This window comes from Schistocerca cancellata, chromosome 4 (assembly GCF_023864275.1).
Source record: "Schistocerca cancellata isolate TAMUIC-IGC-003103 chromosome 4, iqSchCanc2.1, whole genome shotgun sequence".
In the NCBI taxonomy this organism is placed as follows: Eukaryota; Metazoa; Arthropoda; class Insecta; order Orthoptera; family Acrididae; genus Schistocerca; species Schistocerca cancellata.
The window spans coordinates 920,963,342-920,977,293 of record NC_064629.1 but is presented as its reverse complement, the minus strand read 5'-3'; the positions used below and the strand labels follow the sequence as shown (position 1 = coordinate 920,977,293).

The window sequence follows — 13,952 nt, the reverse complement described above, 5'->3', positions numbered from 1 at the left end:
TCCTGATCAGTAAAGAAGAAAATGATAGCCATGGCTTTTTTTTTCCAAATCAAGTAAATTTGTAAAGCATGTTGTTTTGCACACACAGAAGACAGTCACAGCTACGTGGAACACTGAACAGTATCTGCCCAAAGTCATGCAATCTTTGAAGAATCTGTAACCGAAATCACGAATGGATACTTGGTTCCTCCACCACAACAATGCTCCAGCTCACCATGCCAAAGCAAGCACCAAATAATTGCAGGGTACAGGACTGAAACTTCACACGCGTGAGTTAGAGTTCCTACCCACCACATTTATACATTACAAAAATAGGAATTTGTCAATGGAATAGGAGCAGTTGCGAAGAAAAAAATTTTTTCAGTTTATTTTCAAATTTAACTTTCCTGTCTCTCAGACATTTTATCTTCAATCAAAAACTTTGGTGACAGCATTGTGTACCTCTTTTTGTGCAAACAGTACCTTAATGTAGAGTAATGACATTTTTTTCTCTTGGTATTCTAATTATGCATATTATTTTCCTTTTACTTACTTCACTTAACAGGGACTATTAATGGGTTCACACTAAGAAAAGAAAATGAGTGTAAAAATCAGCAGATGGCAAATGAATGACAACGATCAAGGAGAGGAAAAAAAAAAAAGGAGGAGGAAAAAAAAAAAGGCAGCACATTACAAGGTAATGACAAAAGTAAAAATACTTGCAAAACTTTCAGGGCGTGTGAGAATATTTACTGTTTCATGAATGAAGCATTACATTTAGAAATAGCTTTACATAATTCTGATGGTGTTCCTTGTATTTGTACACTAGTACAAGGCCAATGAATTAAGTCTGATAAATGTAGGCAACGTTAAATTTGCATCCCATTATTGCTCAATGTTTTTAAAACAGTGGAGCATGCATGTACTGGCTATCTAAATACTGAAAAACATTTGGAATCATGTGCCATATAGATAAAGTCAGAGAAGAAGAGCAAAAAGTTCTCTGGTTGGAAGGGGGAGGGAGGGGGGGAGAGGGGGGGAGAGAGAAAGATAGAGTTTGGCAGTTTCCTTTAATATCTGCTTTCCTTTTTAACTATTCCTGATAGATTTTATTTTATTATCTAAACCGTTAATTTTGGATATTATACAGAACTTTTTTTCATTTTTAATCACTTTCCTCAAGACAGCACAGTACGCCTTGCAATATGAATTTAGTCCTACCTCTTTGTTTGTCCTAAACTTTTCACATTTGATTTGATTTTATTTATCATACAAAGATAATCTCACAATGACATACAATTAGTTGTCATAATGCACTGAAAATAAAAAGCTAGAAGTACACAAATACAAAACATATAAGAATGCTTTTAAGAGCACAGGACAGGTGGTCAGCTGTGATCACGATGAAAGAACCATCCCGGCATTTGCCTGGGACAATTTCAGAAAACTAAATCAGGATGGCTGGACAGAGCACATTCCATTCTCTCAAATATCAGGTCAGTGTCTTAATAACTGCACTGCTTCGTTCAGTTTGTTCCTACTATATAATGTTTTCTTTCCCTTGAACACAGTATTTTGAATCCTTCACTAAGGGGGGGGGGGGGGAGGTTATTATCTTTTGGTTCAAAAATTCGATTTCTTTTTAATTGCATATTTGGATCCATAAAAGTGTTTAGAATCCACCCCTGAAACAGTTTTTCCAAATACGGAACGGACATGTTTGTTATTCGCGGTTGAACAAAAAAAATGCACCTGCCTGAAATCTGCCTTTTTCACGCACCAGTTTTTTTTATTTCAGAGGACGAGCTATTGTACCGCTGCTTGGGAGGAAACAAATTCAAATGACAATTTGAATGCGCGTGTTTGGAAGTTAGCCCCCAAGCATTTGCATTCTGGTGCAAAGACTGTGGAGACTGCGGCTTTCCTGTCAGTGAGCAGCTTCAACGAAGGGTATTAAGCAATTCTGAAGATCATGACAATGATGGACGTCACCCTGAGACTCTATCCGACACAGTTCACCAAGCATTCCGACAACCACCGGATTCCAGGGGCCGAAAACCGCTTCTCACCAGCCGTACAAGCAACTCTGGAGCAGCGCAGGATGGCCCAGATCGAGCAGAACGCCCACTATGAGGAAGAGGAAGAACTAATTTATGGAACCAGAACAGTAGATTGAACATACGTTGTATAATGTTGCATTTATATGTAGTCAAAACTTCAAACACATTTTTCTCAAAATGACTTTTTTTTATCGCGCGGTATGGTAACTTCAAATCTACGGAACCAATTGGCATGATTGTTTCTGACAAAGCTAACTAAATTGTCTAGGAGTTGTGCCACTTTTACTCCAATCCATCAACTATAAATATTTTTACTTGCTCGACGAAGTAGAAAAAAATCGATGAAAAAACCCTTTTTCTTTCAAATGGCTGTCATTTTGTTCCCTATGGTCCAAATAACTTAAGTGAGGTACAACTCCTAAAGAATCTTATATACTTCGCTAATGTCTACTCAATTTTGATTTCTCACAAGCCGGCTGACCTGTGACATACCGTACGGTTAGGTCTAAATCGAAATTTTGATTCGTTCCGATGGCACTTCCGCCTTTGCTCTTTGACATTTCCAGTCGAAAAAATTCCAGTTTGTAGAAGAAATATCAATAAACATTTTGACCAAATTTGACATTGATATCTATCAGATAGATAGATATCAGGTATCAGATAGATTATATAATGGTAAGACAGAGCTTTAGGAACCAGGTTTTAAATTTTAAGACATTTCCAGGGGCAGATGTGGACTCTGACCACAATCTATTGGTTATGAACTGTAGATTAAAACTGAAGAAACTGCAAAAAGGTGGGAATTTAAGGAGATGGGACCTGGATAAACTGAAAGAACCAGAGGTTGTACAGAGTTTCAGGGAGAGCATACGGGAACAATTGACAGGAATTGGGGAAAGAAATACAGTAGAAGAAGAATGGGTAGCTTTGAGGGATGAAGTAGTGAAGGCAGCAGAGGATCAAGTAGGTAAAAAGACGAGGGCTAGAAGAAATCCTTGGGTAACAGAAGAAATATTGAATTTAATTGATGAAAGGGGAAAATATAAAAATGCAGTAAATGAAGCAGGCAAAAAGGAATACAAACGTCTCAAAAATGAGATTGACAGAAAGTGCAAAATGGCTAAGCAGGGATGGCTAAGAGGACAAATGTAAGGATGTAGAGGCTTATCTCACTAGGGGTAAGATAGATACTGCCGACAGGAAAATTAAAGAGACCTTTGGAGAAAAGAGAACCACTTGTATGAACATCAAGAGCTCAGATGGAAACCCAGTTCTAAGCAAAGAAGGGAAAGCAGAAAGGCGGAAGGAGTATATAGAGGGTCTATACAAGGGCGATGTACTTGAGGACAATATTATGGAAATGGAAGAGGATGTAGATGAAGATGAAATGGGAGATACGATACTGTGTGAAGAGTTTGACAGAACACTGAAAGACCTGAGTCGAAACAAGGCCCCCGGAGTAGACAACATTCCATTGGAACTACTGACGGCCTTGGGAGAGCCAGTCCTGACAAAACTCTACCATCTAGTGAGCAAGATGTATGAAACAGGCGAAATACCCTCAGACTTCAAGAAGAATATAATAATTCCAATCCCAAAGAAAGCAGGTGTTGACAGATGTGAAAATTACCGAACAATCAGTTTAATAAGCCACAGCTGCAAAATACTAACACGAATTCTTTACAGACGAATGGAAAAACTAGTAGAAGCCGACCTCGGGGAAGATCAGTTTGGATTACATAGAAATACTGGAACACGTGAGGCAATACTGACCTTACGACTTATCTTAGAAGAAAAATTAAGGAAAGGCAAACCTACGTTTCTAGCATTTGTAGACTTAGAGAAAGCTTTTGACAATGTTGACTGGAATACTCTCTTTCAAATTCAAAAGGTGGCTGGGGTCAAATACAGGGAGCAAAAGGCTATTTATAATTTGTACAGAAACCAGATGGCAGTTATAAGAGTCGAGGGACATGAATGGGAAGCGGTTGTTGGGAAGGGAGTAAGACAGGGTTGTAGCCTCTCCCCTATGTTATTCAATCTGTATATTGAGCAAGCAGTAAAGGAAACAAAAGAAAAATTCGGAGTAGGTATTAAAATCCATGGAGAAGAAATAAAAACTTTGAGGTTCGTCGATGACATTGTAATTCTGTCAGAGACAGCAAAGGACTTGGAAGAGCAGTTGAATGGAATGGATAGTGTCTTGAAAGGAGGATATAAGATGAACATCAACAAAAGCAAAACGAGGATAATGGAATGTAGTCATATTAAGTCAGGTGATGCTGAGGGAATTAGATTAGGAAATGAGACACTTAAAGTAGTAAAGGATGATGATGATGATGATGATGATGTTTGGTTTGTGGGGCGCTCAACTGCGCGGTTATCAGCGCCCGTACAATTACCCAATCGTTGCTCAGTCCAATTTTGCTACTTTCCTGGATGATGATGAAATGATGAGGACAACACAAACACCCAGTCATCTCGAGGCAGGTGAAAATGCCTGACCCCACCGGGAATCGAACCCGGGACCCCGTGCTCGGGAAGCGAGAACGCTACCGCGAGACCACGAGCGGCGGACAAAGTAGTAAAGGAGTTTTGCTATTTGGGGAGCAAAATAACTGATGATAGTCGAAGTAGAGAGGATATAAAATGTAGACTGGCAATGGCAAGGAAAGCGTTTCTCTAGAAGAGAAATTTGTTAACATTGAGTATAGATTTAAGTGTCAGGAAGTCATTTCTGAAAGTATTTGTATGGAGTGTAGCCATGTATGGAAGTGAAACATGGACGATATATAGTTTGGACAAGGAGAGAATAGAAGCTTTCGAAATGTGGTGCTACAGAAGAATGCTGAAGATTAGATGGGTAGATCACATAACTAATGAGGAAGTATTGAATAGGATTGGGGAGAAGAGAAGTTTGTGGCACAACTTGACCAGAAGAAGGGATCGGCTGGTAGGACATGTTCTGAGGCATCAAGGGATCACCAATTTAGTATTGGAGGGCAGCGTGGAGGGTAAAAATTGTAGGGGGAGACCAAGAGATGAATACACTAAGCAGATTCAGAAGCATGTAGGTTGCAGTAGGTACTGGGAGATGATGAAGCTTGCACAGGATAGAGTAGCATGGAGAGCTGCATCAAACCAGTCTCAGGACTGAAGACCACAACAACAACATCTATAACACACCCCAAGAAAAAAATTCTCAAAGAACATGCTTTTTTCAGGCCAAAGATAGTAAACCTCCCCTTAATCCACGTTTTTTGTCTAGTGCTGTATGTTACTGTACAGACTAATTGGGAGAAAAAAATGTTAGTAGGTGCCTAGATTGCAAAAGAAGCATGTTGGGACATCCATACTATTCACTTGATGTGAAACTTAAAGACTTTCACTGATTCCTGCATCTAAAGTAACTAGTAGCTTTCAAATACAATTAAAGGTTATGGTAAGCATAGGAAGATATTTTTCAGATCTTCCAGAACTGCACTTAAGGAATGGAATTATCTCATTGGAGGCACCTTTTACAGAATTATATGGCCTAAAAGTGTACTACATCTAAAAACGTGAGCATTTTACGTAGGAAGTGAAGTATTTCTCTGTCAGGACAAAATATTTTATCCTTTGTACATGGTAGCACAGCTAAAATTAGGAGAGAGAGAGAGAGAGAGAGAGAGAGAGAGAGAGAGAGAGAGAGATATGCACTGTAGCCTGAAGGTAAAGTTAACAGTTCATGTCACTCCATTAAACCATTTATTAACTGCTTGTGTCTTAGGACAGTACATGTATACCAATCCAACAGATTAAAGTTATGTTACAGTTAGCATACCCTACGCACAGAAAAGGCACTTGGCATAACTAATAATATATACTCATGTTTAACTGTATCTGGCTTATAATTAAAAAAAAAAAAAAGACAAATTATATTTACTCTGGATGATGATGAACAGAGCATATTTTGGTCACAATCAAGCAGACTTCCCTGTCCTCTACTGGCAAACCATAGAGCACATCCCAGTGACTCATCTAAAACAGTTTTAAGAGGATGTATGAGATCAGAAATTCTTTGGAGACATCTGTTCTTCAATTCCTCTCGTGTCACATCCACCTACAATCAGAAACAAAAACAAAAACAAATTAATTGTGACATCAACATTGCTTGGTGGGCGTAGTTACAAAAATCATGATGGCGTATTAACTTATAAAAAGCCATTAACAAACAAAAAAGAATAACAATAATAATTAACTTACTGACTGAAGTTTACACTTGACAATTTACTGCTGACAATGCGTGGCTAATAACAGAAATTTTTAATGTATGTTATTGTACAGTAGAAGCAAATGTCTCATCCACTAAAAGTATGTTCAGTGTTACATTTAAAAAAAACTGCACCAAGACGCTTATTCAAAGTTCCTTTACTTATGCTAGAAAATGAAGAATGAACATGTCTAACAAGTGACACAGAAACAAATTACTTGCATGGGGCACTAATTGAGGGCAGCAAAGGCAATTCAAAGCATCATGCTGTGGGCTTCATGGGAGCAACATACGGAACCCATACCAACTGTGCTCGACTTGAAAGAGTGGTTTGTTGATGCAAATATACAAGTGGGATAGTGACATGCTCCTACAGCATAAACAAAAACTATTAACAGAACTTCAGTTAACTGGTAATATGAGATAAAATGGACTTTTTGTTCCATAGATCCATAGTGAAGAGGTGCTCAAGGATGCAGAACATGTCATGGCCTTAAGGAAGTTGATGGTCCTTCTGAAGAAATGGCCAACACACTGGATATGAAGTTTAACCTGTGTGTTAATGCTAATATCTGCAGTCCAGGTAAGGTACATATGCTCTCAACAGCCTGGTTCCAGACACCCAGGATGTACAGATTCACATCTGTATTATCACACCATAAAAACAACTACTCCTAATTTCACTGCAACCACTTTATGAATTAGGACCAATGATGCACCCAGACTGTTAGCTAGGACTATCAGGAACTATTTTCTGAAATCTGGTTTACAAACCAGGATTTTGAATGCCAACTTCTCTCTCAGTAGCTGTTACATACATTCCATCACCAATTGTACAGTGAATGAAAACTGAAGTGAACAATTATGCAAACATGTGTTAACTGTTAAGAACAGCTTCTACAGTGGCCTCATTTACGGCCATTTGTAGCTATGGCATCAAACAGGAGACAGACAACTACCCAATTTTATCAAGCAGTAATGTCCACAAGCAACTCTAAGCAATATGCTAATGGAATAGGACATAGAATTCCTAACATTAATATAAGGTGGTTTGTAGAATACATACGTAAAAGTAGTAGAGCCTTGTGTGTTGGACACAGTTTCTAGTGATCCTACAACTCTGGTGTCAGTCATGTGGACACAGATGTTATGAGTTGTTTCCAGAGTGTCACACCTCGTATTACTATGTTGGGGCGATGTGCTCTTCCAATAAAATTACCTATCACACAGTACAAGATTACTGTCAGCTTTCTTGGCCAACATGATCACCAGACCTGTTCGTAACTGAGATTGTAAGTGACATATAACCATCTGGTCTGGTTTGCAGGATTGATGTAGTGAGGAATACCATCTTCCTAGGTGATATCATAAACCTTCAAGATTGTCTGGGCTGTTAATGAACTGTTTTGTAGCTGATTAAGACTATACAAGATACTGAAATTTTCTCCTTAGATATCTGTCCATTTATGACTATTACACTTGTACAAGTTAAGAATAAATCATCATTCACACAGGAAAATTGCTTCATTGAGTTCTTGTTTCATTTTCCATGGATGAATATCTATGATGATGAGGATGACGACGATGATTTGTGGGGTACTCAACATCGTGGTCATCACTGCCTGTACAAGTTCCAAATCTTTCCATTTCCAGTCTTGGCACTTCCAGAATGATAACGAGGTTATGAGGACAACACAAACACCCAGTCCCTGGGCGAAGAAAATCCCCGACTTGGTCGGGTATCGAACCCGGCACACTGTGATCCAGAGGCAGCAATGCTAGCCAATAGGATTCCTGTGAAACACAATAGCTCTTTATTCACATGAAGTGTTGAGTGCTATTGACAAGGAATTTCAGATCGATTCAGTATTTCTGGATTTCCGGAAGGCTTTTGACACTGTACCACACAAGCGGCCTGTAGTGAAATTGTGTGCTTAAGGAATATCGTCTCAGTTATGTGACGGGATTTATGATTTCCTGTCAGAGAGGTCACAGTTCGTAGTAACTGAGGGAAAGTCATCGAGTAAAACAGAAGTGATTTCTGGCATTCCCCAAGGTAGTGTTATAGGCCCCTTGCTGTTCCTTACCTATATGAATGATTTGGGAGACAATCTGAGCAGCTGTCTTAGGTTGTTTGCAGATGATACTGTCATTTATCAACTAATAAAGTCATCAGAAGATCAACACAAATTGCAAAAGGATTTAGAAAAGATATCTGAATGGTGTGAAAATTGGCAGTTGACCCTAAATAACGAAAATTGTGAGGTCATCCACATAAGTGCTAAAAGGAATTCGTTGAACTTTGGTTACACGATAAATCAGTCTACTCCAAAAGCCATAAATTCAACTAAATACCTAGGTATTACAATTACGAACAACTTAAATTGGAAGGAAAACATAGAAAATGTTGTGGGGAAGGCTAACCAAAGACTGTGTTTTACTGGCAGGACACTTAGAAAATGTAACAGATCTACTAAGGAGACTGTCTACAGTACACTTGTCCATCCTCATTTCGAATACTGCTCGACGGTGTGGAATCCTTACCAGATAAGACTGATGAAGTACATCGAAAAAGTTCAAAGAAGGTCAGCACGTTTTGTATTATCACAGAAATGACACAGGATTTGGGTTGGGCATCATTAAAAGAAAGACATTGTTCGTTGCGACGGAGTCTTCTCACGAAATTCCAATCACCAACTTTCTCCTCTGAATGCAAAAATATTTTGCCGACACCGACCTACATAGGCAGAAATGATCATCACGATAAAATAAGGGAAATCAGAGTTCGTACAGAAAGACATAGCTGTTCATTCTTTCAGCGTGCTATACGAGATTGGAATAATAGAGAATTGTGAAGGTGCAAAACGAGATTTTCACTCTGCAGTGGAGTGTGCACTGATATGAAACTTCCTGGCACATTAGAACTGTGTGCTGGACCGAGACTCGAACTTGGGACCTTTGCCTTTTGTGGGCAAGTGCTCTACCAACTGAGCTACCCAAGCACAACTCACGACCCGTCCTCACAGCTTTACTTCTGCCAGTATCTCGTCTCCTACCTTCCAAACTTTACAGAAGCTCTTCCTGCGGACCTTGCAGAAATAGCATTCCTGAAAGAAAGGATACTGCGGAGACATGGCTTAGCCACAGCCCGGGGGATGTTTCCAGAATGAGATTTTCACTCTACAGCGGAGTGTGCGCTGATATGAAACTTCGCAGGAGAGCTTCTGTAAAGTTTGGAAGGTACGAGATGAGATACTGGCAGAAGTAAAGCTGTGAGGACGGGGTGTGAGTCGTGCTTGGGTAGCTCAGTTGGTAGAGCACTTGCCTGCAAAAGGCAAAGGTCCCGAGTTCGGGTCTCAGTCCGGCACACAGTTTTAATCTGCCAGGAAGTTTCAATTATGAAGGAGGTTCGATGAACCCTCTGCCAGGCACTTAAATGTGATTTGCTGAGTATCCATGTAGCTGTAGATGTAGATGTAGATCACGAGCTGTGGACAATGAACATCAATGAATATCTCTTGTTTGTATCCATATTCTCTTTAAATGACCCTCACAGTGCGCTTTTGAGTCATCCATGTTTCATTTACTGTTGGATGGAAAGTAAAGGAGTGTGGATGGAATGGGGAAAATTCTGTTTCATTAACACTTTTAATTTTTGGTTTGTCTTAACAACTCATCTGGTCAAATGGCATATTTTCATTCCTTATTTTGCAGTCTAAAGAGACAAACACAATACATATGAACCTTTCTATTTCACTTTGTGTTCAAGATTCTTTTTTTCATTATTAACCCCATATAACTAAAATGGCTTACCGATATAATATTTACTGTTATTAAAAAGGTATGATAATTTTTAAATATGGATTCTTAAATATTCAGATTAATACTGCGCATATTCATGAATTCTATTCCACTGCAAAATGGACGTGCCAACACCCAACAGTACAGTTTAACTCCACAAGCATTTAAAGGGTTTGGACTGGGGAAGAGGGTGGAGTTTGTTAACTGTAGTACACAGTGTGTAATTGGGATGTCTAACTTAACTTTCCGCGTGGTACTGTGTTGTTTGCGGTCCTCCTTTACGTCAAACTCCTTCATGGCAGTAACTGTAAGCATATTCAAATTGTGTGTGTGTGTGTGTGTGTGTGTGTGTGTGTGTGTGTGTGTGTGTGTGTGAGAGAGAGAGAGAGAGAGAAAGAGAGAGAGAGAGAGAGAGAGAGAGAGTAGCACTATTCTGTGGGACCAACTTTGTACACCATTCTAACTAAGTGCGCAGGACAATAAATTAGTCACTCCCAGGAGACACCACCCTAATACTGCGTAACATGCCTCTATCCTTGATTATGATCCCAATCAGTCAAGAAAGAAAGCCCGTAAGTTTCTTTAGACATGCCGTACTCAATTGAACCCAAAGATCCTACAAAGCTACCAAATGGTACAAATGCTGACTGCTATGTTTCACCCACTATTCCATGTAGTCCCAGACAGTTTCTGTTCTGGCATAACCACAAACGCCAGAATGAAGAGGAGGAACGCAAGAGCAGAGAAGGCGGTGAGGAAACGGTGGCCAATGTTGCGAGGAATCGGACCGCGCAGCACCATGCACGCCGCCCCTGCAACAAGTGCATACAAATGACACTCCTGCTAGCCTTGGCCACACAGATCGGCCAAAGTCTGCAACGTGATTAGTGCTATGATGTCATATCTGAATCAAGTGTTTCCTTGGGCTCTGCGTATAGCAGGAACTGTACGGTTTTCATGTCACCTCTCGCTAGCGACATTTGCTACAGTCAAGTTAAATACCATCAATTTGCTTTCTGGAAATAAAACTACTAATGTTATTTGTTTGAGTTGTTGTACAGCAATCCAGGAACCCTGCATCCCATAGGCACGCTAACTAGTGACGAGTGGGCAAGACACCACATTTTCTATGGGATTAGATCAGGTGATTTAGTAAATACGAGGTGCATTCAAGTTCTAAGGCCTCCGATTTTTTTTCTCCGGACTGGAAAGAGATAGAAACATGCGCATTGTTTGAAAATGAGGCTGTGTTCATTGTCAATACGTCCCAGAGATGGCAGCACCGTACGGCAGATGGAATTTTACCACCAGCAGCGAGAATGAGAACTGTTTTAAATACTTAAAATGGCGACGTTTTCCTTACTTGAACAGCGTGCAATCATTCGTTTTCTGAATTTGCGTGGTGTGAAACCAATTGAAATTCATCGACAGTTGAAGGAGACATGTGGCGATGGAGTTATGGATGTGTCGAAAGTGCGTTCGTGGGTGCGTCAGTTTAATGAAGGCAGAACATCGTGTGACAACAAACCGAAACAACCTCAGGCTCACACAAGCCGGTCTGACGACATGATCGAGAAAGTGGAGAGAATTGTTTTGGGGGATCGCCGAATGACTGTTGAACAGATCGCCTCCAGAGTTGGCATTTCTGTGGGTTCTGTGCACACAATCCTGCATGACGACCTGAAAATGCGAAATGTGTCATCCAGGTGGGTGCCACGAATGCTGCCCATGTGGCATGTTGCCAAGCAATGTTGACGCGCAACGACAGCATGAACAGGACTTTCTTTTCGTCGGTTGTGACAATGGATGAGACTTGGATGCCATTTTTCAATCCAGAAACAAAGCGCCAGTCAGCTCAATGGAAGCACACAGATTCACCGCCACCAAAAAAATTTCGGGTAACCGCCAGTGCTGAAAAAATGATGGTGTCCATGTTCTGGGACAGCGAGGGCGTAATCCTTACCCATTGCGTTCCAAAGGGCACTACGGTAACAGGTGCATCCTACAAAAATATTTTGAAGAACAAATTCCTTCCTGCACTGCAACAAAAACGTCCGGGAAGGGCAGCACGCGTGCTGTTTCACGAAGACAACGCACCCGCACATCGAGCTAACGTTACGCAACAGTTTCTTTGTGATACCAACTATGAAGTGATTCCTCATGCTCCCTACTCACCTGACCTGGCTCCTAGTGACTTTTGGCTTTTTCCAACAATGAAAGACACTCTCCGTGGCCGCACATTCACCAGCCATGCTGCTATTGCTTCAGCAATTTTACAGTGGTCAAAACAGACTCCTAAAGAAGCCTTCGCCGCTGCCATGGAATCATGGTGTCAGCGTTGTCAAAAATGTGTACGTCTGCAAGGCGATTACGTCGAGAAGTAACGCCAGTTTCATCGAGTTCGGGTGAGTAGTTAATTAGAAAAAAAATCGGAGGCCTTAGAACTTCAATGCACCCCGTAAATAAATGGCGTGTGACGAGGGCCTCCCGTCGGGTAGACTGCCCACCTGGTGCAAGTCTTTCGATTTGATGTCACTTCAGAGAATTGTGTGTCTATGGGGATGAAATGATGATGATTAGGACAACACAACACCCAGTCCCTGAGCGGAGAAAATCTCTGACCCAGCCGGGAACCAAACCCAGGCCCTAAGGATTGACAGTCTATCGTGCTGACCACTCAGCTACTGGGGGCGGACAGGTGATTTAGTGGGTCAGTTGAGATGTAATAAGATGTTCAAGTGCCCGCCAAACCAGGAATTATGCGTGTAGCCCTGTGAACACAGTTGTTGATATTGGATGAAAGTAGCATCCACTGCATACCCCTCATGAATATTTGGAAGAAGGGGCAACATGTATTCACCAAGAATATTTAAACAAACAACTTGTTCATGTTCACAGCAAGTACAAAAAACACCCTCAGAACATTAAAAAAACCAGATCTGGCCTGAACTACACCCTCCACATCTCCCATTAGGCTATCGGTGCACTGAACACATTGCACCATTTCAGAAAGGCATAAATGTGACTTTAGTCCACATTATGTGCCCACAGTCAGCTACTGTCCAGTTTCTACACTGTTTGGCCTCCTGAAGCCTTTGATATTCTCTATCAGCTCTGTGCTATGACATAGTGGTGTTGTGGCAGAGTTGGGTTATTTTGCTTGGGAATGCTGGTAGCATAAGCTAATGCAATGTTTTGGTTTGTAGAGGCCGTTGTGAATTGTGATGGTGTGGGTATGTTATAAAATCTTTAAGTACTTTAACAGAAGAAAGTGGGCTTATGCTCCTAACCAACACAAGCTAACACATCATCTTTAGTTGTCTTAGTACTGAGCATGAACAGTGGTCACAATTCAAATGAACTTGGCATTTTTTATGAATACATTTTCATGTTAACACTAGTTTTTTTCGAATGGGAACGAACCTGCAACATGATGAAATTAATAATATTCAGTAAATAATAATATCATTGAACTAGAAATAGCTGGTACTTCAACAAATGTGTAATATGCAAGTCTGCAGAAGTTTAACCACAAATGATGACTGAATCCTTTAATATCAAGTGTATCGAAAGCATAATTAATAACTGAAAAAAATGTACTGAGGTGTACCAGAATTAGTTGAGATGGGGGCAGACAACATGGTCCACAGTGATAGACTAAAGTAAAACATGACTGCCTGGCTTGCCTTACTGTGTACCATTTCACATCTAAATGATATAAAGTGTAATTAGGTTACGCAGTTTTGGCTCTCGACATTTGTGTGAGAATTTTCAGCTGAGTACATTGCTACCTGTTTTTGTTTTCTGTACTGATATCATGATATCCAGTTGAGCTACACAAGCCAAGTGATGTTTTCAAT

General features: G+C 40.4%; 1 protein-coding gene across 4 annotated transcripts in view; it reads right to left on the bottom strand.

Annotated features, from left to right (window-relative positions):
• The window catches only part of LOC126185097 (asparagine synthetase domain-containing protein 1), a 78,134-nt gene that overhangs the window by 24,475 nt on the left and 39,707 nt on the right, over window positions 1–13,952 (bottom strand). For all 4 annotated transcript variants that reach the window (XM_049927902.1, XM_049927907.1, XM_049927906.1 and 1 more), the window contains exon 5: window positions 5,965–6,141. In XM_049927902.1, the coding sequence (XP_049783859.1) occupies window positions 5,965–6,141 (177 nt within the window). The remainder of the gene's footprint in view (window positions 1–5,964; window positions 6,142–13,952) is intronic.